Source organism: Ips typographus, linkage group LG5 (assembly GCF_016097725.1).
Source record: "Ips typographus isolate SLU linkage group LG5, UJ_Ityp_2.0, whole genome shotgun sequence".
NCBI lineage: Eukaryota > Metazoa > Arthropoda > Insecta > Coleoptera > Curculionidae > Ips > Ips typographus.
The window spans coordinates 10,708,623-10,734,795 of record NC_138426.1 but is presented as its reverse complement, the minus strand read 5'-3'; the positions used below and the strand labels follow the sequence as shown (position 1 = coordinate 10,734,795).

At 32.1% G+C, this 26,173-nt stretch overlaps 2 protein-coding genes across 3 annotated transcripts in view; both read right to left on the bottom strand.

Annotated features, from left to right (window-relative positions):
* Positions 1 to 26,173, bottom strand: part of side-II (sidestep II transmembrane protein) — a 162,960-nt gene that overhangs the window by 136,661 nt on the left and 126 nt on the right. Inside the window, exon 2 of the mRNA XM_081980734.1 lies at positions 22,862 to 22,994. Coding sequence (XP_081836860.1) covers positions 22,862 to 22,994 — 133 coding nt within the window. The remainder of the gene's footprint in view (positions 1 to 22,861; positions 22,995 to 26,173) is intronic.
* Positions 15,666 to 18,270, bottom strand: LOC145729233 (UNC93-like protein MFSD11). Of its 2 annotated transcripts, XM_081979913.1 has the most exons (8): positions 18,107 to 18,270; positions 17,898 to 18,058; positions 17,668 to 17,844; positions 17,344 to 17,621; positions 17,173 to 17,295; positions 16,814 to 17,118; positions 16,572 to 16,760; positions 15,666 to 15,802 (listed from the first exon to the last, which is right to left on the bottom strand). In XM_081979913.1, exons 1-7 carry the CDS (start codon positions 18,206 to 18,208, stop codon positions 16,614 to 16,616), a joined length of 1,293 nt encoding a protein of 430 aa, XP_081836039.1. In that variant the 5' UTR covers positions 18,209 to 18,270; the 3' UTR covers positions 15,666 to 15,802; positions 16,572 to 16,613. The 2 variants fall into 2 exon arrangements, with proteins under 2 accessions (XP_081836039.1, XP_081836038.1); XM_081979912.1 differs by lacking the exon at positions 15,666 to 15,802 and having other exon boundaries at positions 16,541 to 16,760.

Genomic DNA, 26,173 nt, shown 5'->3' with positions numbered 1-26,173 from the left:
AAACAAATATCATCTGCCTAAATGTGGGTAGGAATCTGAAATAAATTGACTAATTAAGAACCAGTGAATGCAATCAGCAGGAGGTAAATATCTTAGCGGTAGAGTAGAGAGCGTTTTTCAAATTTTGCCCATTTTGAAAACTTTTCAAACTTAACGCACTTTTTCGATGCAATTACAGTGGCGTGCTGGTTTTTTGCTGCCGTCTTTCGTTTTCGCAAAAATGTACCTAACTTTATTATTTTAAATTGAAATGACAGTTGGCTATAAACATTTTCTAAAAAAACTATGGGGTAGCCCCTATAAAACGTCAAAAAATCTGTTTTATTTTTATTTTTTAAGGTCAACCGGTGAGTTGTACGGAAAAATGTTATATTTATTAAAAAAGGCGTCTCTTTGAGGGGTATACATAGTAAAAATTTCACACTGCTCACTCAAACAACCGTTTTCGAGAGATTTAGCAAAATGTCCGTAAAGTCCGTCTAGCGGCCAAACGGGGCAACTTAACAGTGCATGCTCAACGTCACGTGATAGCTTCATTCATTAGCTACCTACGATCATATGATATGTCTACGGAATGTTTCAAATAATCAATTAATTTTTGGAAAAATGCCTTTTCTTCAAATGAAGAATTTTCTTGGCCTACTATACTGACCACCGCCATATTGGATTTAGCCATGTCAAGAGGCCATTTTAACTAATTTTGCCATGGAGAACGTGAATCTGGTATCCGCTTTGCCGTAACTGCCGCCATTTTGTCATTAACTTTAAAATTATGGCATGTTTGACGGTATTCAAAGTTTTTATCGTACATCACTGAATTCAATATGGCGTCCATAACAAAAAAGAAAGTTGATGATTGCCGACAGACGAAACGTTGGCGGCAAATATGAAACCGTCATCGTATAGCTGATAAATAGTGGCAATGAAAATGTTTTTTCGGTTTTGGGATATCTCTGCAAATAAGGTTAGAAATAAATAAAAACAAAAAATCAAAATTTCTGTACTTGGGAAATCGTAATCGTAAAACGTTGTCCCAATTTAAACTTTTGCGTATCTCTTGTAGTTTCCGAGATCCCAATTGTGAGAGTCGAATTTGAATTACCCTGTATAGTTAGTATTATCAGCCGTATGACCCTAAACTTTAACCACAATTGCTCTAAAACTGTCAAAATCCTCTTCATAGAGCTCTAAATACGATTTTTGTGATACCCTCTAAAGTTGCCGAAGAAATTATGTTTTATAAGTGTTTTATTAGGTGCACTTTGACAGTTTCAAATTCAATAAATAGCACACATTACAAAAAAAAATTCCAAGCAACGTATACAACAGTCGACAAAGATTATAAAACCAAAATTGAATGAAACCTAACCCTAAAAATTAACTTTTACCTTAAGTAATTCCTTCAAATTGAGGTTATTATTACAGTCAAATTTTGAAGCAAAATTATCAGGTGAAAATGTGTCACAGGAGTACCCAAGTTCTGGTTTGCCTGTTTTTCAAAAATTGTTTTACCAGTCATATAGTACACGTTTAAAGTACCTGAAATTTTAAAATCTGGAAAGTTGATGGTAACGTGATTAAGAAAAACTAAATTCAATTTCTAAAAAGTGTCAAAAACTGCTTCAAATTGAAAACGTTTTTGTTTCTGCATTGTTTGATGTTTCAAGTTAGTTTTCAGGATATTTGTTAGTTTAATTTGACCATTGACCGTATATTTGTTACTCATTACAAGTTACCTTCATATTTCAGTTATTTGTAGGAATAATTATAGACATACTTACGTCGTAGTGAATGTTTAAAAACAGACTTTTTTAAAAGTTATTTTTGATTATGAGTACCGTTTAAAATAAGAAAGATGTGTTAATTATTGAGAAAAGGGAAGGCAGTAAAGGCAAAAAACAAAGTGTTTGTGTTTCACTTTGATAATTAAAAAAAAAAGTTGTAAAGAATGTGAAAAATTGGCGAAATTTGAAAAACGCTGACAAGATATCTAAATACAGTTTTTGCCATTAATAACTTTTTTTCAAAAATCGAGCTCTAGACATGTGAACTGATAAATTATTAGCATTTTTCAATAGAACCCCATATTTTGTAAAACATTTTAAATTATTCGTTAAATTCTAAAACTTTTTTGTTAATAATATCCTATACTACAACCTAACCTAACCTAACCTAATATTTTCTAATATTTAAATTTTTTCAAAAAAAAATAAATTTTTACTGTGGCAGTTTTACAGGGACGCCAAAAATAATTACATGGCATTCATAATTTTAGATTATATTTTGACTAATTCAACTTATATTAATTTTTTTAAAGCTTTTATGAACTATGTCGTATACTCTTATACTACGCTTTAATAAAACTTGAAACTTGAATACTTTATTATAAGAAAAGTTGCTTAAACGTAATTAATCTTCATTGTTGTTGTTCAACTAGTTGAAAGCAGTGCAAATCATTGTCAACGCAACGTCAACACTAAGATTATCTAAGACCATATAAATCTCGACCGTAACTTCCCGAGCTCGTGTAGGCTTCTTACCGCACTAGTTGTGTAACGTATGGAGTTCGGAGACAACAATTTGTGGCCAGGAATGCAGTTTATTACGTCTTGCTTACGACATTTTATAAATAATTGTAATAGTTCCTTCAAAATTCTATGACTGCGTATAATAGCAAAAATCAAGATTTACTTTTCGTTTCACAGTTTTAGCTAGACATTACCCCAGTTAAGAAACATGAAGGGTTAAGTGGTTTTAAATTTTTATAGCGTGATTGTTATCGTAACACGAAAAGTGTTATTTACCTCGCGATTTAATGGAATATTGTTCAAACTGCTATACTGTGGGAGGTTTTGTAATTATGGCGATTTTACAGCAATAAGTCATTTTTAACGTCAAAAAATTGTTAGTTTGGTGCAAACTAATTTAACCTAAAATAGTGCTTATTTTTGAAATAATGAGAATCACCTTTTAAAAATAAAAAAATGAAAATCCATCACTAGAAAAATTAGTATTAACAGTACAGTAGTATAAAAAAAATTCAGTAGAAAGACACCATAATGATGCTATAAAAGATGGAACCAAACTGTACCAAAAAAATTAGTTTATAAGAAAATTAATAGACTGATAAAGGTTGAGAGTTTTTTAACATTGTTTAAATGAACTTAGTTTATAACTTCTAAAACAGCAAAACATTGATATTTTTGATGTTGAGAAGGTTATGTAAGGAACATTATTCTTTTTTAAGGGAAGTTAAGCGAGTTTAACACTTATCCTATACAGGGTTTTCAGTTAAAAGTAAAAGGTATTAACCTCAAAAAAGAATAACAACTCTTTATAAATGGCTTAAAATCCATCACTAGAGAAAATATTAACAGTATAGTAGAACAAAAAAAAATCAGTAGAAAGACACCATAATGATGCTATAAAAGATGGAACCAAACTGTACCAAAAAAATAATTAAAAAAATTAGTTTATAAGAAAATTAATAGACTAATAAAGCTTGAGAGTTTTTTAACATTGTTTAAACGAATTTAGTTTATAACTTCCAAAACAGCAAAACATTGATATTTTTGATGTTGAGAAAGTTATGTAAGGAACATTATTATAAAAGTAAAAGGTATTAACCTCAAAAAAGTATAACAACTCTTTATAAATGGCTTAAAATCCATCACTAGAGAAAGTATTAACAGTATAGTAGAACAAAAAAAAAATGCAGTAGAAAGACACCATAATGATGCTATAAAAGATGGAACCAAACTGTACCAAAAAAATAATTTAAAAAATTAGTTTATAAGAAAATTAATAGACTAATAAAGGTTGAGAGTTTTTTAACATTGTTTAAACGAATTTAGTTTATAACTTCCAAAACAGCAAAACATTGATATTTTTGATGTTGAGAAAGTTATGTAAGGAACATTATTATAAAAGTAAAAGGTATTAACCTCAAAAAAGTATAACAACTCTTTATAAATGGCTTAAAATCCATCACTAGAGAAAGTATTAACAGTATAGTAGAACAAAAAAAAAATGCAGTAGAAAGACACCATAATGATGCTATAAAAGATGGAACCAAACTGTACCAAAAAAATTAGTTTATAAGAAAATTAATAGACTGATAAAGGTTGAGAGTTTTTTAACATTGTTTAAACGAATTTAGTTTATAACTTCCAAAACAGCAAAACATTAATATTTTTGATGTTGAGAAGGTTATGTAAGAAACATTATTTGTTTTTAAGGGAAATTAAGCGAGTTTAACACTTATCCTATACAAGGTTTTCAGTTAAAAGTAAAAGGTATTAACTTCAAAAAAGTATAACAACTCTTTATAAATGGCTTAAAATCCATCACTAGAGAAAGTATTAACAGTATAGTAGAACAAAAAAAAAATGCAGTAGAAAGACACCATAATGATGCTATAAAAGATGGAACCAAACTGTACCAAAAAAATTAGTTTATAAGAAAATTAATAGACTGATAAAGGTTGAGAGTTTTTTAACATTGTTTAAACGAATTTAGTTTATAACTTCCAAAACAGCAAAACATTAATATTTTTGATGTTGAGAAGGTTATGTAAGAAACATTATTTGTTTTTAAGGGAAATTAAGCGAGTTTAACACTTATCCTATACAAGGTTTTCAGTTAAAAGTAAAAGGTATTAACTTCAAAAAAGTATAACAACTCTTTATAAATGGCTTAAAATCCATCACTAGAGAAAGTATTAACAGTATAGTAGAACAAAAAAAAAATGCAGTAGAAAGACACCATAATGATGCTATAAAAGATGGAACCAAACTGTACACTCCTACTACTTATCCTATACAGGGTATTACCTCTTTATAAATGTCTGATTAAAAAGTTAGTTCTTCAGACTAATTTCCAACCAAAAACTGGTATTTGACTAAATACTGTCTTTTACCTGTAGCTTTCCTAGTACAAGATAATTATTTGAAAATTACACTGAAAACAGCACAAAACACAAAAGTCCGACCGTTATAATTACGGTTTGTATTCAGACCCAAAAAGGGCCACTAAACACAGTTTGCAGGCCCTTAATTTTCTCGAACGAAGGCAATAAGAGAAGGGACTGCCCATAATGCTTCTTGTTTAGATGAAACCGAACCAATTCGGTGAGTATCTTGCATTATAATCTAGGTAAATTGGCATCGGAGCCTCTTATTGCAACCAGGGTAGAATACGAAATCGACCAGAGGCCGGTCACTTAAATTTAAATCTTGGCATTACCTTCAAGAAGCTTCTCCACAGGGCAAACTGAAAATGTCTCTTGAAAAAAATATTAGAATTTATGGACTGTAAAATATTTAAAAAGGTTACACGAGAAAAAAACCCAACAAAATGTTCGTAAAAGTAAACATTAAAGTTATGGAAATGAGTTTCTCTCTGCAAAGATTTAGTCATTCGGTGTTATCTTCGTTTTGATGTATGGTTTATATACGCTATAGTATGTAGGTCACACGTTTTGCAAGTGTAGATTTACTTGGCAAAGCTGAGTAAACAAGGAAAAAGCATTGAAAAGTTGAAAGATCGATGGTAGAAAGTTCAGTTTTGCAATAAACTATGTGAAACACTCATTATTAAACAGTGAATAGTTTAAATTCCAGAGTCAATATAAGAAAGAAAATCGACAATCGTTCGTATATTGTCTGTTCACGACTATTAAATATTTATAGAGGGTTGCATGTAACTTGAAATGCACTCGTATTACAATTTGTTTGCCTATTCTAAGTCGAATATATCGCGATATTCACTTTTTCAACTTTTCTGAAGAAAAATGGTAAGCCAGTAGTTTAATGAGGTATATTAGCAATCTGAGACAATTGGCATTAGTTACGATTATTCGAGTTGGGAAGTCATAATTACCAATTCGTGGTTAATTATCCCGGTCCCAATTTGACCATTGTAGGAATGGTGCTAAATTCAAATACAAGCGAAATCCTGTTACTGCAATAATCAAGAATCATTAAGTTGTAGAAAAACAACATTGGCAACATTGTTTTTTGCTACCTGTGTTTGTTCCACAGTGATTGTTAGTATATTATTTTTTTTAGTTAAGCTATGATTTTTGGAAATATTTATGAGATAATTTATTATAACCATGCTGCCAAATTGTTCATGATTAATATAATGTGTTTTTTTAAGTTATTGCTTTTGTGCTTCTCTCCCTTCCTCTCTTTTTATGTTTTTTAGTAAAATGCACTTTGAGACGAACATTTAGGGTAAAATTGATCTCTTTTATTCGAATAAGACAAAATATAACACAGTAATATTTTTTATGTGGCAATTAAACGATCATTCCTTTTTGAGGATAATGACATTAAATGCTATAGAAAATAGTGTTTAACTCTTCTTTTAAGGTTAACAACTTACTTAATTAAAAAATCTATTAAAGTTAATTATTTATTTATTGACCATTAATTTATGCAGTTTTTGCTAGATTATTTAGGCATTATTTAGCTATGTGAATTAATTTAATTTTGGTGGGAAAACCATAACGACGACATGTGGAACTAACGAAACATCAAATATCAAAATCTTTGTAATTTAAAAACAGCTTTTTTCAACGAGATCAAGTTTGTTAAAATAGGCTTAACCGTTTTCAATATACAGGGTGTTATTTAGGAAAATTTTTAGAGAGTTTCAGTACGATGTATAGTGTCCCAGATATATTATCTTGCATTGGGCCAGTTGGCCACCCTGTAGATAGTAAAATTTAGAAAATTTGGTAACGTAGTAATGCCTACAATGCTTCTTTTTATAAACCGTTTAAGTTACTAGTTTCAGTTAATCAAACAAAAGTTGTCAAACTTGAAAACTTAAGGTAAACACGTCACAACTGTCAAATTTAGCCTCAATAAAACACGTGGAGGACTTTATAGTTTCAGGGACGGCTGTTTGACAGTTGTGACGTCACGATTCAGTTAAAAAGTGTCATAATATCACGTGACACTGGTCAACCACGTCACAACTGTTCAAATATGTTTTAATAAAGAACGTGAAGCTATAAAAGTGAATGTTTTAATTTCTGTTTGAGCAAATGAATTTTGTAGCTTTATGGAACGGTATTTGACAGTTGTGACTTAACGATTAAGCTATAGAGTGTCATAATATCACGTGACATTGGTCAAATACGTCACAACTGTCGAAATATGTCTTAGTAAGGAGCATGGAGCTATAAAAGTGAAAGTTTTAATTCCTGTTTGACAAAATGAACATTTGTAGCTTTATCGAACAGTATTTGACAGTTGTGACTTAACGATTAAGCTATAAAGTGTCATAATATCACGTGACACTGGTCAAATACGTCACAACTGTCGAAATATGTCTTAGTAAGGAGCATGGAGCTATAAAAGTGAAAGTTTTAATTCCTGTTTGACAAAATGAACATTTGTAGCTTTATCGAACGGTATTTGACAGTTGTGACTTAACGATTAAGCTAAAAAGTGTCATAATATCACGTGACACTGGTCAAATACGTCACAACTGTCGAAATATGTCTTAGTAAGGAGCATGGAGCTATAAAAGTGAAAGTTTTAATTCCTGTTTGACAAAATGAACATCTGTAGCTTTATCGAACTGTATTTGACAGTTGTGACTTAACGATTAAGCTATAAAGTGTCATAATATCACGTGACACTGGTCAAATACGTCACAACTGTCGAAATATGTCTTAGTAAGGAGCATGGAGCTGTAAAAGTGAAAGTTTTAATTCCTGTTTGACAAAATGAACATTTGTAGCTTTATCGAACAGTATTTGACAGTTGTGACTTAACGATTAAGCTAAAAAGTGTCATAATATCACGTGACATTGGTCAACCACGTCACAACTGTTCAAATATGTCTTCGTCTCAACGTCTCAACTTGACGTGGTGATCAAGTTGAAAAGTGTCATAATATCACGTGACACTGGTCAATCACCTCAGGTCAAGCATGGAGCTATAAAAGTAAAGGTTTTAATTCCTGTTTGACAAAATAAACATTTGTAGCTTTATGGAACGGTATTTAAGAGTTATGACCGTATGACTGTACTTATGGGTTAACAATAATGATTTACCATACTTAATTATAACAAAAATGTGATTGTAAACTAATAATAAATGGATTAGACTAATAACTTACCGAAAAAGACTGTCGGTAGATTTTAATGTTGTAATAGAGATATCGTGACGGTAATTCATAACAGCCTGGGACATTCAAGACAGCTGTGGTAATAAACTCGTAACAGTTTATCTGATAACACGGGATTTGTACATTTGATTTAAATTTAACGGGAACAGTCGTAAACATGCAACTAGGTAATATGCTGACTAGGAGATTAATTTAAAATTAGAATAAAAAAAAAGCGTAGGGAAAGTGATATTTTATGGTTTTTGAAACCGTTTTTTTCCAATTGTAACGATGCTATTTTACAAATAGAGCTTGTTGTTTTAAAAATAATTTTTTATCAAAAAAATAGCTGATATTTTAAGTAACTGTAGTTGACATGCAATTTGGTCGTTTTAGGTGACATTTCAAAAATTTAATAAGCTTCCTCCTAACTGGTAGCACAATCGAGTAATTCCACCTCTACCATTCATCATGATGTTCGCTTTAAATCGTCATCAAGGGATTAAATAAAGTGTAATTGTCGTTGCCTGATAATTGATGAAACTTACCGAATTTGCATTTAAATTATTGGTTTCTGCAGACTGTTGTTGCATTGTTGCCTGGCAAATTTGCATTTACTTGTGTACTACAGCAAAGTAAAAAAAAAATCCCTAATTCACTAGCTTTAAAGTGTCATTATATTATCAAGGGGTGAGATAAAGTTTAATTGTTACTAGTAATTGATGAGTCTGGTAAATTTGCATTTATTGTCCGATCCAGACATTTTTACTGGCACGATGCATTTTATTGTTGTTGTCTGTGCACTGATTGACAGGTTCGGGTGCGAGCAGATTAATGAATAATTTACGTGTCTTTCATTCGGATTTTTTTTGCCGAAAATTCGGTATGCGTTGTTTGGCCTTTCGTTATAGGTGCAAATGCCATTAGTTTGCGGGAGGAACGACAGGCAAAACGATTTGCCGTCACTTTACAAAAAAATGTTCAAATTGCGAAACGAGTTTGCTTTATCGAGCACGTTTCAGTGTTTAAAAGACAGGAATTGTCCCTATTATGGACACACTGTATATTAAATTTGTTCAGCTTTTTCTAACATTATTTTATTGTGGGTAACTTATAGATTGTAATTTTGCAAGAGTATGTGTGTTCAGGGAAATAATATTACGTGGAAGACGATTTTGGGGATTAAATTTCTATAAGAATACCTGAAATAATGTTTCTTAAGTAGGGTACCTTTCAAAGGAAAAACTATGTAAATAATTTTTCTGCAATATTTTCGAAACAGCTTGCTCTACGAATACGAAATTCAGTACAGCTTACCCAATTGGAGATACCAAAACAACAAAGAAGGTTAAAAATTAACCCAAAAAAACCTTTTTCACGTAAATATACTTCTGTTTTTTGATCATATTTCATACACTCACTTATTTAATTCTGAATAGTTACCTTGTTTTACCCATAAGAAGAAACTTTATGTCCATGGATAGTCAATGAAATGATCTTTCCAAACTTTTGATAAATACTCAAAACAGCATAACAATGATTGTGTAAAATAATCTAAACAATTTGGCAACACCCCTCATTTTGACATTTAATAACTTGGTAATTAAAGGTCATTGAAGTTGATGGAGTAGATAGAGATAAAGATCTTAAAATTCTAGCTTCATCAAAATGGAGCTAGGCAGGGTTGCCAGATTAGGAAATTTTTCCCAAAAAATAGGTATTTTTTTCTTGCGGTTATTCGAGTTTAGGGTGACACCTACAACTTCCACTACTTTTGAGACAGTATATGAGGAAATAAAGTTTTAAATTTAAGTGTGGCGTGCACTACAGTGTTCTATGCCAGTTTACTCAGTTATTAGAACTTTTTTCGCAAAAATTGTATCTAGTCAATAGAAGGCAGATGTTTTGTGCTACAATTTGACATTTGAAAAAACCTCCTAGCTGTCATAGGGACCAAGTTAGGAGCTGTCAAACTGTGACGTCTTTAAAAAGTTGTTTACTTGCGCTTCTTTATTTCGGTTCAAAAATCTCGGTTTCTTCTGACTTTTTAAAGAAAAATCTATTCAGTTGAAAAAAAGCAAAAATTACGAGCTACAGCTTGACGTTTGCACGAACCTCCTAAATGTCATAAGGACCACCTGTCAAATTATAAAATATTTATTAAAACATATTTACTTGCACTGCTTTATTTCCGATTAAATTACTTGGTTATTAGTAATTTGTTAATAGAAGTAAACTAAAACTATGAGTTACAATTTGACGTTTGAACGAAATTTTTAACTGTCCTAGTAACCAAGTTGACATGTGTCAAATAAGGACATCTGTCATCTTTAAAAATCTTACAAAATCAAAAAAAAGATGGCAAGTTGAAGGAAACGGAGAAAGAAAGACACTTAAAGAAGAAAAGGAAAGGTCAATGACAGTTAACGAAAGAAAATAAGATAAATGAAGAAGAGAGTAGTAAAACAGAAAATTACATAATAATCGGTAGAATCGACTATAAATCGCAATTATAATCCGTTTATACCAATTTGTCTACATTTTACGACTTTTTTGAATAGTTTAGATTTATGAGGAACGCACTGGACCGTTAAAACTATACTAAAGTTTTGTATTTAAGTTTGACTTTCACAACACTGTTCTAGTCCGGTTTTCTCAGTTACTAATGCTTTTTTCACAAAAACCATTTCTTGACAAAAGCAAGCAGAAATTTTGTGCTACAATTTAACGTTGGAACGAATCTCCTATCTGTCACAAGAATCAAGTTAAGAGCTGTCAAACTGTGACATCTTTAAAAAGTTTGAGACCAAGTCAGGAGTTCTCAAATTATAACATTCTTATTAAAACTTGTTTACTTGCACTGCTTGATCAAATAACTCTGTTATTTGTAATTGTTTAAAGAAAATGCTGTTGAGTCAAAAGGTAGCTGAAATTATACGGGCTATATTTTGACGTTTGGAGAAATTTTCTAGCTGTCATAGTAACCTGCAAGTTAGCACGTGTCAAATAAGGATATCTGTCATATTTAAAGAAGCAAAAGATGAAGTGGCAATATGAAAGAAACGGAGTGAGATGGGGAGCTGATGAAATGTATTAAAAATCAGTAATAACAAATTATAATCTATAACAATCTTTTTTGGATTATATTTTGACAGACAGAGTTCTTTAAGCTTTTGGATGAAGAATTAATAAAAATGATCTGCAAAATATTTAACAATAGGCAACATCCCGAAAAAATGGCTCATCTCTGAATTTATATTGCTGTCCAAGAAACAAAGAAATGCGGAGAATACAGAACCATAACCTTAATGAGCCATTTATTCATCGCAGAATATACAAGATATGCGAAGAGAGAGTAGCAGACACACAATTTGGCTTCATGAAAGGAGTTGGAACAAGAGAAGCACTGTTCAGTATACAAGTATTATTCCAACGGTGTAGGGACATGAATTGCGACATTTATACCTGCTTTGTGGACTACCAGAAGGCGTTTGACAAATTCCAACACCCGAAGATGATACAAGTGCTGAAAGGCACCGGAATGGATGATAAAGACCTCAGAACTATACAAAACATGTACTGGAACCAGACAGCCACCAACGCTGGAGATGAAACAACAGAGGCAGTTAACATTAACAATCTGTATTCAGAAGAGATATTTAGAGAGGCTTTGGAAAACGATCATGATAATGGAATTCTTGTAAACGGTGAACTGCTGAATAATATCCGATATGCAGATGATACCGTCATATTTGCAGATAGTATAGAAGGTCTAGAACAGCTAACGAACAAAGTAAATGAAGTAAGTGAAAGTGGACAACAACAAAACGAAATTCATGGTCATAAGTAAAGAAAAGAATGAAAATTGACAACTATTTATTAAAAATATCCAGTATGCAAACTTGGCTACCTGGGAACCTAAATAAATGAACAGTGGGACCACTCGCAAGAGATCAAATGTAGAATAGAAAAAGCAAGAGATGCCTTCATCAAAATGTCTAAGCTCTTCAAAAGCCATAATCTCCAATTAGATATCAAAGTAAAACTCCTGCGCTGCTATGTGATCTCCATATTGGACTATGGCCTATGGACATTGACCGAAGCTACACAAAAGAAGCTCGAAGCCTTCGAGATGTGGCTATACAAAAGGATCCTTAGAATATCATGGGTAGATAGAGAGACCAACGAAACAATACTAGAAAGAATGGGGAAGGAAAAAGAGGTGATGAAAACGATTAAGAGAAGGAAACTGGAATATCTCGGACATATAATGAGAAATGAGAACAAATACAAACTCTTAAAATCCATCCTCCAAGGAAAAGTGTTTGGAAAGAGAGGGCCCGGAAGAAGAAGGATATCAATGCTCAAGAACCTAAGGACATGGTATTCAAAAACAACTACAGAACTGTTTAAAGCAACACTCAACAAGGTCATCATAGCCAGGATGGTCGCCAATATTCGAAACGAATAAGCACTAGAAGAAAAATCAGCCTGTATGTTTAGCATTATACAGGGTGTCCGGAAAATACGTGTACAACGTTTGACGACAGACTCCTGACGTCAAAATATGTCGATCTAAGCCGACTTAGTTATATCCAAAATTGTCTCGTTTAGCCGGTAGAGGGCGTCAAAAATTTGTAAAAATATTGGTTTTTTACTAAATTACGTGAAAACCTGCTAATGGATTTTAATGAATTTTAGTATGTAGACTAATACTATAAAATGACGTTTTCTAGTAGTATAGTCACCGGCTGTAAATAAGTGGAAGTGTTATAAAAGTGATATAATACGTCAACATTTCTCCTCATTTTTTATATGAACGGCGTTATGACAACCCAAATATTTTTGTCGAGTGACCGGAAGTATTTTGAAGCTATTTTACCTCTTTAATATTTCCCGGTGGATGAGCTGTTTCGCCAGAAAAAAAAAATTTACAATTACCTGCATACATCAAAGTAGGTATAATAAAGTTGAAATTATTTATTGTAAGAAACTAAGTAAACCAAAAACATTACTTAAGCAAATGTGTAAAATGACCGCCATCTTGCTGAATACACTTATCAATACTCTTTAAGAAATGAAATTGTACCCAATATTTTTACAAATTTTTGACGCCCTCTACCGGCTAAACGAGACAATTTTGGATATAACTAAGTCGGCTTAGATCGACATATTTTGACGTCAGGAGTCTGTCGTCAAACGATGTACACGTATTTTTCGGACACCCTGTATTATGGGTGTACAAAGAGTCCAGAAATAACATCCAACTATTTTAGAAAATGATTTAAAGGGTTAAAATAAGAAAAAAAAATTTGTTACAATGTTTCTTAAGTGGGCTAGAAAAATGGGCTAATTCTAATTAATGGTTTGGCACAGTTTTGTGACAACTTCAAATTTCTTTCCAGAAGTAATACAGTCGAATAAAGGTTTGAAAGATCATAATATAAAGCAATATAGGCAAAAAGCCGGTGAAACTAAACTAATAAATTTTGTCGTCGTAATCCCATGACCCCTATACATCGACCAGATGTTGAAACGGTACCTTCAAGAGGAAACTTGACGAAAACGCTAAATTCACCGCACACCTGCATATAAAAGGAGCCATATTCAAGGCGCGTTTCTCGAAATATTGCTTTTAGAACTTTCCGCTTGGCATATACTTTTAGCCGAGCCGAAGTAATGAAACATTTAGAATTTATACTGTACAAAGTTTGATCAGCTTTTATATCAAGCCCTTTTAAACGAAGCCGCTGTTTTTAATAAAGCCTTTAAGGGAGAAAGTTGTTTAGGGCGTCCTGTTACTCTTTTTTTATATCTTCGAACTCGAGTCTATTCGCCCAAATTTCGAATCGTGGCGTTGACAGGAAAATTCTTAAAACGCTATAAAATCTCCAGCGACGGGGCTGGAAAAAAAGCAATTTCGCTGAACGCAATTTCAAATTCTAGAGGCTAGAAAATTAGAAAATATATAATCTTGACGTCAATAGTGCAGCTCGACACCATGCCAAGCCAAGTCAAATTGCATTACAGCCTTTCGGAAATAGTCTTTGGTACGTGGCGTTTCAATTTTCACACACTTGTAAGCTTGCTTAGGTGGCGCTTTTGTATGCTCACTCGGGAAAAGTTGGATGGAAAATGAACAATCGACACGGGTTTAATTTGGAAAAACTCTTAGAAAAATTACACTCTTCAGTAAACTGCAACAGTTAAGTGGAAATTAATTTTAAAATGTTAACAGCCTAGGAAAATTTAAATTACAAGAATTAATTATTATTGATAAAATAGTCTTGCTGCTCAGTTAATTTTACAGGTTATTGCGAAATTTTCTTTACCATGAGATGCAAGTCAATATTTTGACAGGAAATTCAAAATGGAGGCCTAGAACGCCATTTTGTCTGTCATTTCTTAAAAATACGTTTAATTTTATTCAGAATGAGGTGCAAGTCAATATTTTGACAGAAAATTCAAAATGGAGGCCTAAAACGCCATTTTGTCTGTCATTTCTTGAAACTACGTGAAATTTCCTTCAGAATGAGGTGCAAGTCAATATTTTGGCAGAAAATTCAAAATGGCGACCTAGGACGCCATTTTGTTTGTCATTTCTTGAAACTACGTGAAATTTCCTTTAAAATGAGGTGCAAGTCAATATTTTGGCAGAAAATTCAAAATGGCGACCTGGGACGCCATTTTGTTTGTCATTTCTTGAAACTACGTGAAATTTCCTTTAAAATGAGGTGCAAGTCATTATTTTGGCAGAAAATTCAAAATGGCGGCCTAGGACCCCATTTTGTCTGTCATTTCTTGAAACTACGTGAAATTTCCTTTAAAATGAGGTGCAAGTCAATATTTTGGCAGAAAATTCAAAATGACGACCTGGGACCCCATTTTGTCTGTCATTTCTTGAAACTACGTGAAATTTCCTTTAAAATGAGGTGCAAGTCATTATTTTGGCAGAAAATTCAAAATGGCGGCCTAGGACCCCATTTTGTCTGTCATTTCTTGAAACTACGTGAAATTTTTCTTTAAAATGAGGAGCAAATCAATATTTTGGCAGAAAATTCAAAATGGCGACTTGGGACGCCATTCTGTCAGTCATTTCTTGAAACTACGTGAAATTTCCTTTAAAATGAGGTGCAAGTCATTATTTTGGCAGAAAATTCAAAATGGCGGCCTAGGACCCCATTTTGTCTGTCATTTCTTGAAACTACGTGAAATTTCCTTTAAAATGAGGTGCAAGTCAATATTTTGGCAGAAAATTCAAAATGACGATCTGGGACCCCATTTTGTCTGTCATTTCTTGAAACTACGTGAAATTTCCTTTAAAATGAGGTGCAAGTCATTATTTTGGCAGAAAATTCAAAATGGCGACTGGGACACCATTTTGTCTGTCATTTCTTGAAACTACATACGTGAAATTTCCTTTAAAATGAGATGCAAGTCAATATTTTGGCAGAAAATTGAAAATGGCTTCCTGAAACCGTAAAAAAATACAACTTTTTTATTTGTCAAGTTACAGTTGACGTCTCGGTGTCATTTTATGTTAAAATTTCCCGGAAAAGACGCTGGTGCAGTCGGTTTTTTGATATCTCAAAAACTAACACAGTTAGACTTAGGATTTAACATTTTAACCATTTCTTTGCCAGGAACTCGGCCGGATTAAGAGATACATGAAATATGACTAAAAAATATTTACAATATAGTATGTGATATTATGGTATAGGAAATTTGACGCCCTCTAGCGGCCAAACGGTGTTATCAATCAACTCATGTGGGGATATTTTTAGAAAGCTTGAAATCTGCTCTATCTTTTGTTTTCCATGACATTTTGACGTAACTTGTTAAATAAAGGAGTTTTTCGAATTTTCAAAACAGCAAGAATATCGTCTATAATTATTCTCATGTTATTAAATAGTAATTAAGATACCAAGGGCCTTCTAGAGGGGTCTATTTCGACCGAGGGCATTATTTCCTATTATGCTTGTGGTGGTTTTTAATGTTCGATTTTCATTCTTTAATTTTATATTTTCTTTGAAAATAAAAAATAGAAATTTAAACAATTTTATTTAAAAAAATGGTCAGAGAGCATTATAAAAAATAATGCCCTCACCTGAGGGCTTTATTTCTTAAATAATTTACCTTAATAGGTGTCATTATTGATGAAATAATAGCCCTGTCGGACATTAACAAAATGTATTCCAAAGAAGTGATTTTTGGTGTTATTGATCGTTTTGCTCTGATACTGATTACGGATTTGCAATTTCTAAATAGATATTTTACATCATCAAAAAGATTGAAATTATTGGACAACTGAGATTTTTTTATTTCATATGGAACTCAGGTGATTCACTGAAACATTTTTTGGAAAACATTTTGCAAAGTAACGAAAAATTTGTACATTAAAACTTTAGGAAGGAAATTGCTGTTGAATGGAATTTAATGGACTAAACCTTGTGTCTTTAAAATGTTCCTTCACAGAATTTTTCAATAGTTCAAATTAAGTCCAATTCCTGACTAAGTCGCCAATCAACCAAAAGAAACGCACCAGTCCCAACTAAGGCAAACGGTATTAAAATCCCTAGTTGTATGTAAATTCCAACTTGAAAAATGTAGAACATTGACACAAATATTCCAATACTCTACAAAAAAAATGCGGTTACAATCTGTACTTAACTCTACAAAGAAAATTCACCTGAAAAAATTTGTAGATACTAAACACCGCAATACTGTCAGGGACGTAGTATAACCCTAACAGTGTTATAGTTTGGGTAATAAAGCACGCATTACCAAATCCAAGCAATCCACAACATATTACTGACAATGCCGGATTGGTAGTGATTAAGGCATCTTCCTCGGTAAAAGTCATGGGAGAAGTGTCTGGGATGTTTAAAAATACAAAAAGGAATCCAACTAGTTGCAATAACAAGCCAAGAACGAGAATAGGATTCCAACCCCATAACTGAACAATTCCTCTTATAAATGATATCATTAGTGAAGCTATTAAAAATTATTATTAGTTTCATCTGAGTTGTTTCAAACTGAAATCGATACCTAACAATCCTCCAATAGCCATAACAATCCCAGAAAGTAACGACTGTTTCTTTTGATTTTCCATGTCATAAGTGTGGTATAACGCAACCTCATAAACCCATTCACAAAATATGGACAGCATCCCTATAAATCACTATTTACATCACAACACCACTTATATTCAAAGCTTACCAATGTAAATAATCGTCGAACCTAAAATCAAAATATTTGAACTGGATAACAAATGCAACTGTCTTTTGAATGCTATTAGAGACTTTGCACAACGATGTCGTACGTTTGTCTTTTCAGCTAATAGTTCCACTCGAGGGTGTGGCAGAAAAAGCATCACCAAAACACCAAGAAACGTTATGCCCAAATAAACCCAGAATACTATAGTCATGTCGGGAATAACACGATCAGCGTCTTCTTCATGTTGTTTAATGTACATTGCAACATTCGCAAACAGGTCACTACAATCAATCAACTCGCAAAGCACTAAAAACGCTTGGAACTAACCTCAAACTATAGAAAATCCAGAAAATTCCAGCGTTTCGTGCTACTGTAGTGCTGGTGGAGTAGTTAGTGAGGTAGTAACCCTGAGGAGGCAGTATCAGTATCCAAATAAAATCATCTATTATCCGAAATGTTATGTTAGCCAGTTTGATCTTCAGTGCGTTTCTCAACAGTATTGTACTGCAAAACCTCAATTTACTCAACCAGCTATCAAAACATGGTTAAACACTCACAGGCTGAGACAACCACTAACAATAATACTGATTTTAGCACCAAAAAAGGTCACAAATGAAGGAACCACCAGAAAGAACAAGGAATCCACAAGTCCAGTACCACCAGCCACAAACAGATACGTTTGATGTTCAGTTTTGTTGAGGTAGTTTGTTTCTAAGGTCTGTAATTTTGCAAATTACCAACAGAAATCACTTGAGGGCTTACGCACGTCGTAAATTGTCGAAACTATTAGTCCCATGTAGGCTAGGCAAGTTGATACTCCCAAAATGACAATTCCGTAAAAACCTCCCTGAAGAGGTATGTGATCCATCTGGTTTTTGTGAGGATTTTTGATTTTCTTATTAGAGACACACTTGAGTTCAAGTCAATGTCATTTTGGTTAACTGTCATGTCAGAAAATGAAATGTGTGTGCAGTATTTCCGTAAATCACAGTATGGTTGGTCGTTTGTGATTGGTCAATACCATAAACTATCCACTGTACTGAAATTTACACAAATACCGAACATCTCTAAATTCTAAATAAAATAAAGAGTGTGTTTAGAAAACTCCTAAATTTAATAAAATTTTTATCTGGACATGAGAAAATTTGTGTTTTTCAACATTTAAAAATTGCTTCACTAAAAAATTATTAATTGCCATTCATTTAATTTACTTATTTTTATCATTATTGTTTATTTTTCTTTTCAACGTAAGTCGTCCATTACAAACATGTGTGCATTAGAAATTATACTTATTTATTACCATTATTGTGCGTATTTTTTTTAATTATGCAATATGCAGTATATGCAAGGTGTAATTGTTAGTAAACCAAGATCATGCCTAGGAAAAAATTATTGTCATTATTTCCTAATTCAGCTGTAACGTGATTTACTGACCGTTTCACTAATTAAAATGTGTGTGTTAGTGAAGGTTAAACCACAATAACTATAATTTTTAGCGTCTTGGATATAATAATAATTAATAATAGAAAATAACTAGGTATTTCTATAATAACTATAATGTTCTGCAAGTGTTTCCAAAGCCAAAAATTTGAATAACTTTAAAATAATCAAAGAAATGCTGTCGTTTGATAAAAATAGAAATTATTTTTGGAAAGTGAGAAAAATCAGTTAAATTTGAACTCGAAGAGGTTTAATTTAAATTAGGTACACAAGTAAAATACGTTTTGAAAATGTATGATTTCTTTAATATGGACATACTGAATTTTACAGAATAGAGAATTCAACAAAACAGGTACACTTCAGAAGAAGACGATTTTATAAAACTAATCACAGTGAACAGCATCAAAAGACTTTGAGATTTTCTGGGAAAACAGAAAACTGTTCTGATATCAGTTTTTCTACACATCGAAGATGCACAAGTATCAAGATTGGAAATTATTCATGTAGTCTGGAAGATAAGCACATATTGCGAATTGTGAAGAAAACCGGTTTCGACAATTGTGACAGCTGTCACGTGATGTAAAATGTTTCTTAATGATAGAACTAAAACACTACTTACATTGCATTTTTTTAAAGAAACATATCTATTTTACTTGCAGGGCAATCGCGAGTGAATTTTGACAGTTATGACAGCTGTCACATAATATAAAAGAAGTACAAAAGCCTTTCTTACCATTAGAGCTGTCAAATTTGGCTCTATAGAGCTGTAAACAAAACTTCCAGTGTAATTCCTTAAAGAAACATATCTATTTGGCATTTTATACTTTCAGGTCACTGGTGAGTAAGTTTTGACAGTTATGACAGCTGTCACGTGGCGCAAGCAAAGTATTAAAGTGTTCTTTAACGTAATAACTGTTAAATTTGGCTCCATGTAGTTTTAAACACAACTTACAGTGCAATTTATCAAAGAAACGCATCTCTTTGGCATTTTACACTTTCAGGGCATTGGGGAGTAAATTTTGACAGTAATGACAGTGGTCACGTGACGCAAGGAAAGTATAAAAGCTTTTCTTATGGTCAGAACTGTCAAATTTGGTTCCATAGAGCTGTCAACAAAAATTGCAATGTAATTCCTCAAAGAAACACATCTATTTGACATGTTATACTTTCAGGTTACTGATGAGTGGGTTTTGACAGTTATGACAGCGGTCACGTGACGCAATAAAAGTATAAAAGCTTTTCTCAACGTCAAATTTGTCTCCATGGAGCTTTAAACACAACTTACAATGCAATTCCTCAAAGAAACGCATCTCTTTGGCATTTTACACTTTCAGGGCATTGGCGAGTGATTTTGACAGTAATGACAGCTGTCACGTGACGTAAGAAAAGTGTAAAAGCATTTCTTAACGTCAGAACTGTCAAATTTGACTCCATGGAGCTATAAACACAACTTCCAGTGCAATTCCTCAAGAAAACATATTAATTTGGAATTTTATACTTGCAGGGCATTGGCGAGTGAATTTTGACAGTAATGACAGCGGTCACGTGACGCGAGAAAAGTATAAAAGCATTTCTTAACGTCAGAACTGTCAAATTTAACTCCATGGAGTTTTAAACACAACTTTCAGTGCAATTCCTCAAGAAAACACATTAATTTGGATTTTTATACTTGCAGGGCAATAGCGAGTGAATTTTGACAGTAATGACAGCTCTCACGTGACGTAAGAAAAGTATAAAAGCTTTTCCTAACGTCAGAACTGTCAAATTTGGCTCCATGGAGCCTTAAACACAACTTCCAGTGCAATTCCTCAAGAAAACACATTAATTTGGAATTTTATACTTGCAGGGCAATAGCGAGTGAATTTTGACAGTAATGACAGCTCTCACGTGACGTAAGAAAAGTATAAAAGCATTTCTTAACGTCAGAACTGTCAAATTTGACTCCATGGAGCTTTAAACACAACTTCCAGTGCAATTCCTGAAGAAAACACATTGATTTGGAATTTTATACTTGCAGGGCAATAGCGAGTGAGTTTTGACAGTAATGACAGCTCTCATGTGACGTAAGAAAAGTATAAAAGCTTTTCCTAACGTCAGAACTGTCAAATTTGGCTCCATGGAGCCTTAAACACAACTTCCAGTGCAATTCCTCAAGAAAACAGATTAATTTGGAATTTTATACTTTCAGGGCATTGGCGAGTGAATTTTGACAGTAATGACAGCAGTCACGTGACGCAAGAAAAGTATAAAAGCATTTCTTAACGTCAGAACTGTCAAATTTGACTCTATGGAGCTTTAAACACAACTTCCAGTGCAATTCCTCAAGAAAACACATTAATTTGGAATTTTATACTTGCAGGGCAATAGCGAGTGAATTTTGACAGTAATGACAGCTCTCATGTGACGTAAGAAAAGTATGAAAGCATTTCTTAATGTCAGAACTGTCAAATTTGACTCCATGGAGCTTTAAACACAACTTCCAGAGCAATTCCTCAAGAAAACAGATTAATTTGGAATTTTATACTTTCAGGGCAGTGGCGAGTGAATTTTGACAGTAATGACAGCTCTCACGTGATGTAAGAAAAGTATGAAAGCATTTCTTAACGTCAGAACTGTCAAATTTGACTCCATGGAGCATTAAACACAACTTTCAGTGCAATTCCTCAAGAAAACACATTAATTTGGAATTTTATACTTGCAGGGCAATAGCGAGTGAATTTTGACAGTAATGACAGCTCTCACGTGACGTAAGAAAAGTATAAAAGCATTTCCTATCGTCAGAACTGTCAAATTTGACTCCATGGAGCATTAAACACAACTTCCAGTGCAATTCCTCAAAAAAACACATCTATTTAGCATTTTATACTTTCAGGGCATTGGCGAGTGAATTTTGACAGTAATGACAGCGGTCACGTGACGTAAGAAAAGTATAAAAGCATTTCTTAACGTCAGAACTGTCAAACTTAGCTGTATAGAACTGTAAAGACTACTTAAAGTACGATTCATTTGGTATAATTTCCTTTAGTCCAAATTCTATTGTCTGAATTGTTGATTTTGACGTTTACTTCATAATTCTCCTAAAATTCCGTAATAAACAATTTTGACATTTTCTCTAAAAATTAATTCACTCAAAATCACTAAACACCCTGTATTTTTTAACAGTAAAAAAACTACAAGAAAATGATTTTTTCAAAATTTCGTAATTTTTTGGATAATTTTAGAACAAATCGTCAACCTAACCTAACCTAACCTAAAAATTCAAAATGACTGACACTTCACAATATTGAAGTGTTTCTCTAATTATTAGATATAGATTCTAGAATTGTTTGGGAAGAACTGGATGAGTTAAAAATTTAGTGTTACCACCAGGCAAGGGATCAACAAAACAGATCTGCACAAAGCAGTAAGGAAACCATTTTTTAAGTAAGCTCTTGGCCACTTGCAGTAAAAAATAATTTTGAAGATCTTGAAGAATAGCTGTTAAAACACTATTAAAACCTAAAAAAATCTCTGACAAGAAAAACTGCCTGTTATCTGAAGTTGATTGTAAAAGTTGTAATGACTTCAATGAAAACTAAATTTCCCAACAACTTTTATGGAAATGTTTGCGTTGCAACATGAAATGCTTAATTTAATACAGCTATTTTCCATCTAGCATAATTTCTGTTAGCAGTCAAGTTCTGACTGGAACATAAAATATTAGTTTCCACTTTGGAAACTTTTACATTAACGTACACGACTTCATTAAGGACTGAAATATGTACGGCAATTCGACCAAATCCAGGGGCGCATTCACTATAGCAACTAAACTGAATTTCCAATAAAATAAGTTAATAGGACATACCGATTAAAACAATGCGGTTTAGCAGTCAAACGCGAATTTGAACGTTAAACAGACGGGCAAATCCAATATAGAACATGTGTTACGGTTTAGCCGAATGTTAGCTAAGAGTTGTTCGCGTGCATGGTAATTGTTAATGCGAACGTTAACATGATGAACAGCAACGATAGATTCCGCATGCGAGTCGAAATTACTAGTTTGCGGAAATAAACGCAAAACTACTAAAATATACCAGCATACCTGTAAATGGGGAAACCGGTACCATTTCGGAACCAGAATACCATGTAAACCTTGTCGTGACCTGGTGGCGTCACGTCACATGGTAGGCTAACGCTTTTTCCTTCCACTGCCTGTATGTCTAAGGTTATTGTCCCTGCAAATAACAATGACAAATTAATGGGACGTTAAAACATATCTGTATCTGTTAAAAGTGGGTTTGGAGTTGTTTGTAATTAATTAACACTCTGTTATCAAGTGTTACATGAAAAGGTCGTTAATTTACCATTTAGTAGTCAATAAGAGTTATTTTATTAGTTAAAAGTAATTTGTTTGTATGTGTTTACACTTAATTACTAATTAAATTACTTATTCACATGGGCTTTTCACAATATTAAACAGTGTTCCGCGAAAAAAATGGTGTAGAATCATATCTAATTAACCACCATTCTGGGTTTCAGTTAAGTTTAACTAAACTGTATTAAACTTACTTTTAAAACCTTTTAATGCTACTAACGTTAATAAGGCTGTTTCAAGCACATTTCAACCTTATCAACATGATTTTTAAATGCCCTTTTAGACATTGAAACATGTCATTTTCATCGAGTTAGGGCCAGTTGTTCAGGCTATAGTTAAACATCACTTTATAAAATATTAATGTTTCTTAACATGGTACCCACAGTTAACTAGTAGAATAACCCTGAAGAGAATAATTCCTGTATAAACTGTGAAATCAGACGTTGCCATAGGTTAATTCTGTCATTCTTATAGAAAGTATCTTGAGAATAAATTTATCCGGAGTTGAAATAACCGGCCCTAAGACAGAGTAATGACAATCACTTTTAAACAATTCAAATGGATGTTAATAAGGTTTAACTTTTTAAATGTCGATAAAACGGTGATTAGTTTTAACATAAATTCGTCTTTATTGACATGATTTTTGTTAAAATTTAATTGCCAATTTTAAGGTGTACGAATATGTTTTATTTTAAATATTAATTTTTTTTGAAGTAACTTGATTCCAAATTAACTTAGTTCGGTTATTTGAGGAGCTACAACAAAGTGTAAATAAAGAAAGTTGTAGCTAATTTTATTCTCTACAAGATTGTTTGAAGGTGTTTTTGACATTAAGGGCACCCTCAAGGAGTTACAGGGCGAAAAGTGACAGGGTGCACCACACTGCTTTTTATGAACTAACTTGATTTCAACTGAGGGTAGCTCCGCTATTTGAGAAGTTTCAAAAAAAGTGTAAAGAAGTAAAGTTGTAGAAAATTTCATTCTCTTTAAGGTTATATTAGCGTTTTTGCTCTGAAGGGCTTCCTCACGGACTTACAAGCCTAACAGCAAACGGTTTTTTTCAAATTATATGAAGATAGTTTAAATGTCTAATCTTGATTTTAACTGAGCGTAGCTCTTTTTTTTTAAGATTTTTAAAAAAGTGTAAATAAGTAACGTTGTAGGCAATTTCCACCTTTACAAGATTGTATTAGGATATTTTTGCCCTTAAGGGCCTCCTCAAGAAGTTACTAAATCGGCTATTTTACACTAGTTTTGAATTTCAAATTCTTGAAAACTAAAAATCTGGCCTAAAATTTCAATATTTATAGAAAATCAATCTCAGATGTCTCTAAAAAAAATTATAATTTTCTTAAAAAGTACACTTTTTGAATATGTTTCAAATTTTTGAAAACTGAAAAACAGGCCTAAAATTACAATTTGTTTATAGAAAATCAATCTCAGATGTCTCTAAAAATTCTAATTTCTTTAAAAAAAGACACTTTTTGAAAATTTTTCAAATTTTTGAAAACTAAAAAACAGGCCTAAAATTACAATTAGTTTATAGAAAATCAATCTCAGATGTCTCTAAAAATTCCAATTTCCTTAAAAAAACACACTTTTTGTAAAATAATTCAAATTTTTGAAAACTAAAAAACACGCCAAAAATTTCAATTTATTTATAGAAAATCAATCTCAAAGGTCTCTAAAAATTCCAATTTCCTTAAAAAAACATACTTTTTGAAAATTTTTCAAATTTTTGAAAATTAAAAACAGACTTAAAATTACAATTTGTATATAGAAAATCAATCTCAAAGGTCTCTAAAAATTCCAATTTCCTTAAAAAACACATTTTTTGAAAAATTTTCAAATTTTTGGAAACTAAAAAACAGTCCTAAAGTTACAATTTGATTATAGAAAATCAATCTCAATAGTCTCTAAACATTTCAATTTCCTTAAAAAACACACTTTTTGAAAATGTTTCAAATTTTTGAAAACTAAAATTCCAATTTGTTTATAGAAAATCAATCTCAAAGGTCTCTAAAAATTCCAATTTTCTTAAAAAATACACTTTTTGAAAATGTTTCAAATTTCTGAAAACTAAAAAAAAAACTGAAATGACAATTTGCTAATAGAAAATCAATTTCAGATGGACCAAAAAATCACAAAGAATTGAATTTATTAAAAAAACATACTTTTTAAAAATGTTTAAAGTTGTTTAAAACAATAACTCAGGGCTAAAATGACAAAGTAAAAATATTAGAAAATCATTTCACATTAAAAAAATTTATAGAAAATATCCATAAAAAATACATATTTCTGAAAAGTTTAGAAATTTTTTTACTTTTGGCTTTTTTACTTAAGTTGCCTTAACCAGTGTTTTCCAAATAGAACGGTGTTTTGTTTTTCTTTAAAAAAAAAACATACATTATTTAGAAACAATTTTTACTTTTTTGAAATCAATTATTATCGTACTAATGTGTTAAAATTATTCATGTAATGTTTTCCAGAAAATTTAATCATTTCCCTTATAATAAAAGTTTTATTAAATTGTCATATTTCAATCCAAATAACTTCATCAATCTCAGTCAAGAGTCAATCTGTATCAGTAAAATAAAAAAGGTTTCTCTAACCGTTTTTCGAACATAAACTCTAATTTACTACGCTGAAAACTGTTTAGCATACTAAAAGCTGGTTTAGCTTGGTACAGTATACATTCACCTAAAGGGATGAAAGCTGTTGCTCATTTTCCACCCTTGGAAGTGAAACTCATTCACTTACGGCTTCAGAACCAACTGCATGTTGTATGTTACTCTAAACTAATGGGTTTTACTTAGATTACTGACCCTTTATGTGAGCTGAAAGCTGCCTGGTTATTTTACAGCAAAACTGTTTGGAAAACAAATAATTTTTTAGGTAAAAAGATTCCCGTTCTTGTTGTCAAGAATGCAAATCAAAGTTTGGTGTGAAAGTACCTTTTTAAATCGAAACAAAGAAAAGCTTTCAGTTTTACCCTCAAAAGGGCACGTCAGCTTCGACAAAAACTATACGAAAACAAAT

What these genes read in the sequence shown, in the direction of transcription:
- LOC145729233 (XM_081979913.1), bottom strand. Translation starts at nt 18,208, where the DNA reads ATGGATCACATACCTCTTCAGGGAGGTTTTTACGGAATTGTCATTTTG. An exon ending in TTCGACGATTATTTACATTG is followed by an intron (nt 17,296 to 17,343) that starts GTAAGCTTTGAA and finishes AGTGATTTATAG; the next exon opens with GGATGCTGTCCATATTTTGT. An exon ending in GTATCTACAAATTTTTTCAG is followed by an intron (nt 16,761 to 16,813) that starts GTGAATTTTCTT and finishes TTTTTTTTGTAG; the next exon opens with AGTATTGGAATATTTGTGTC.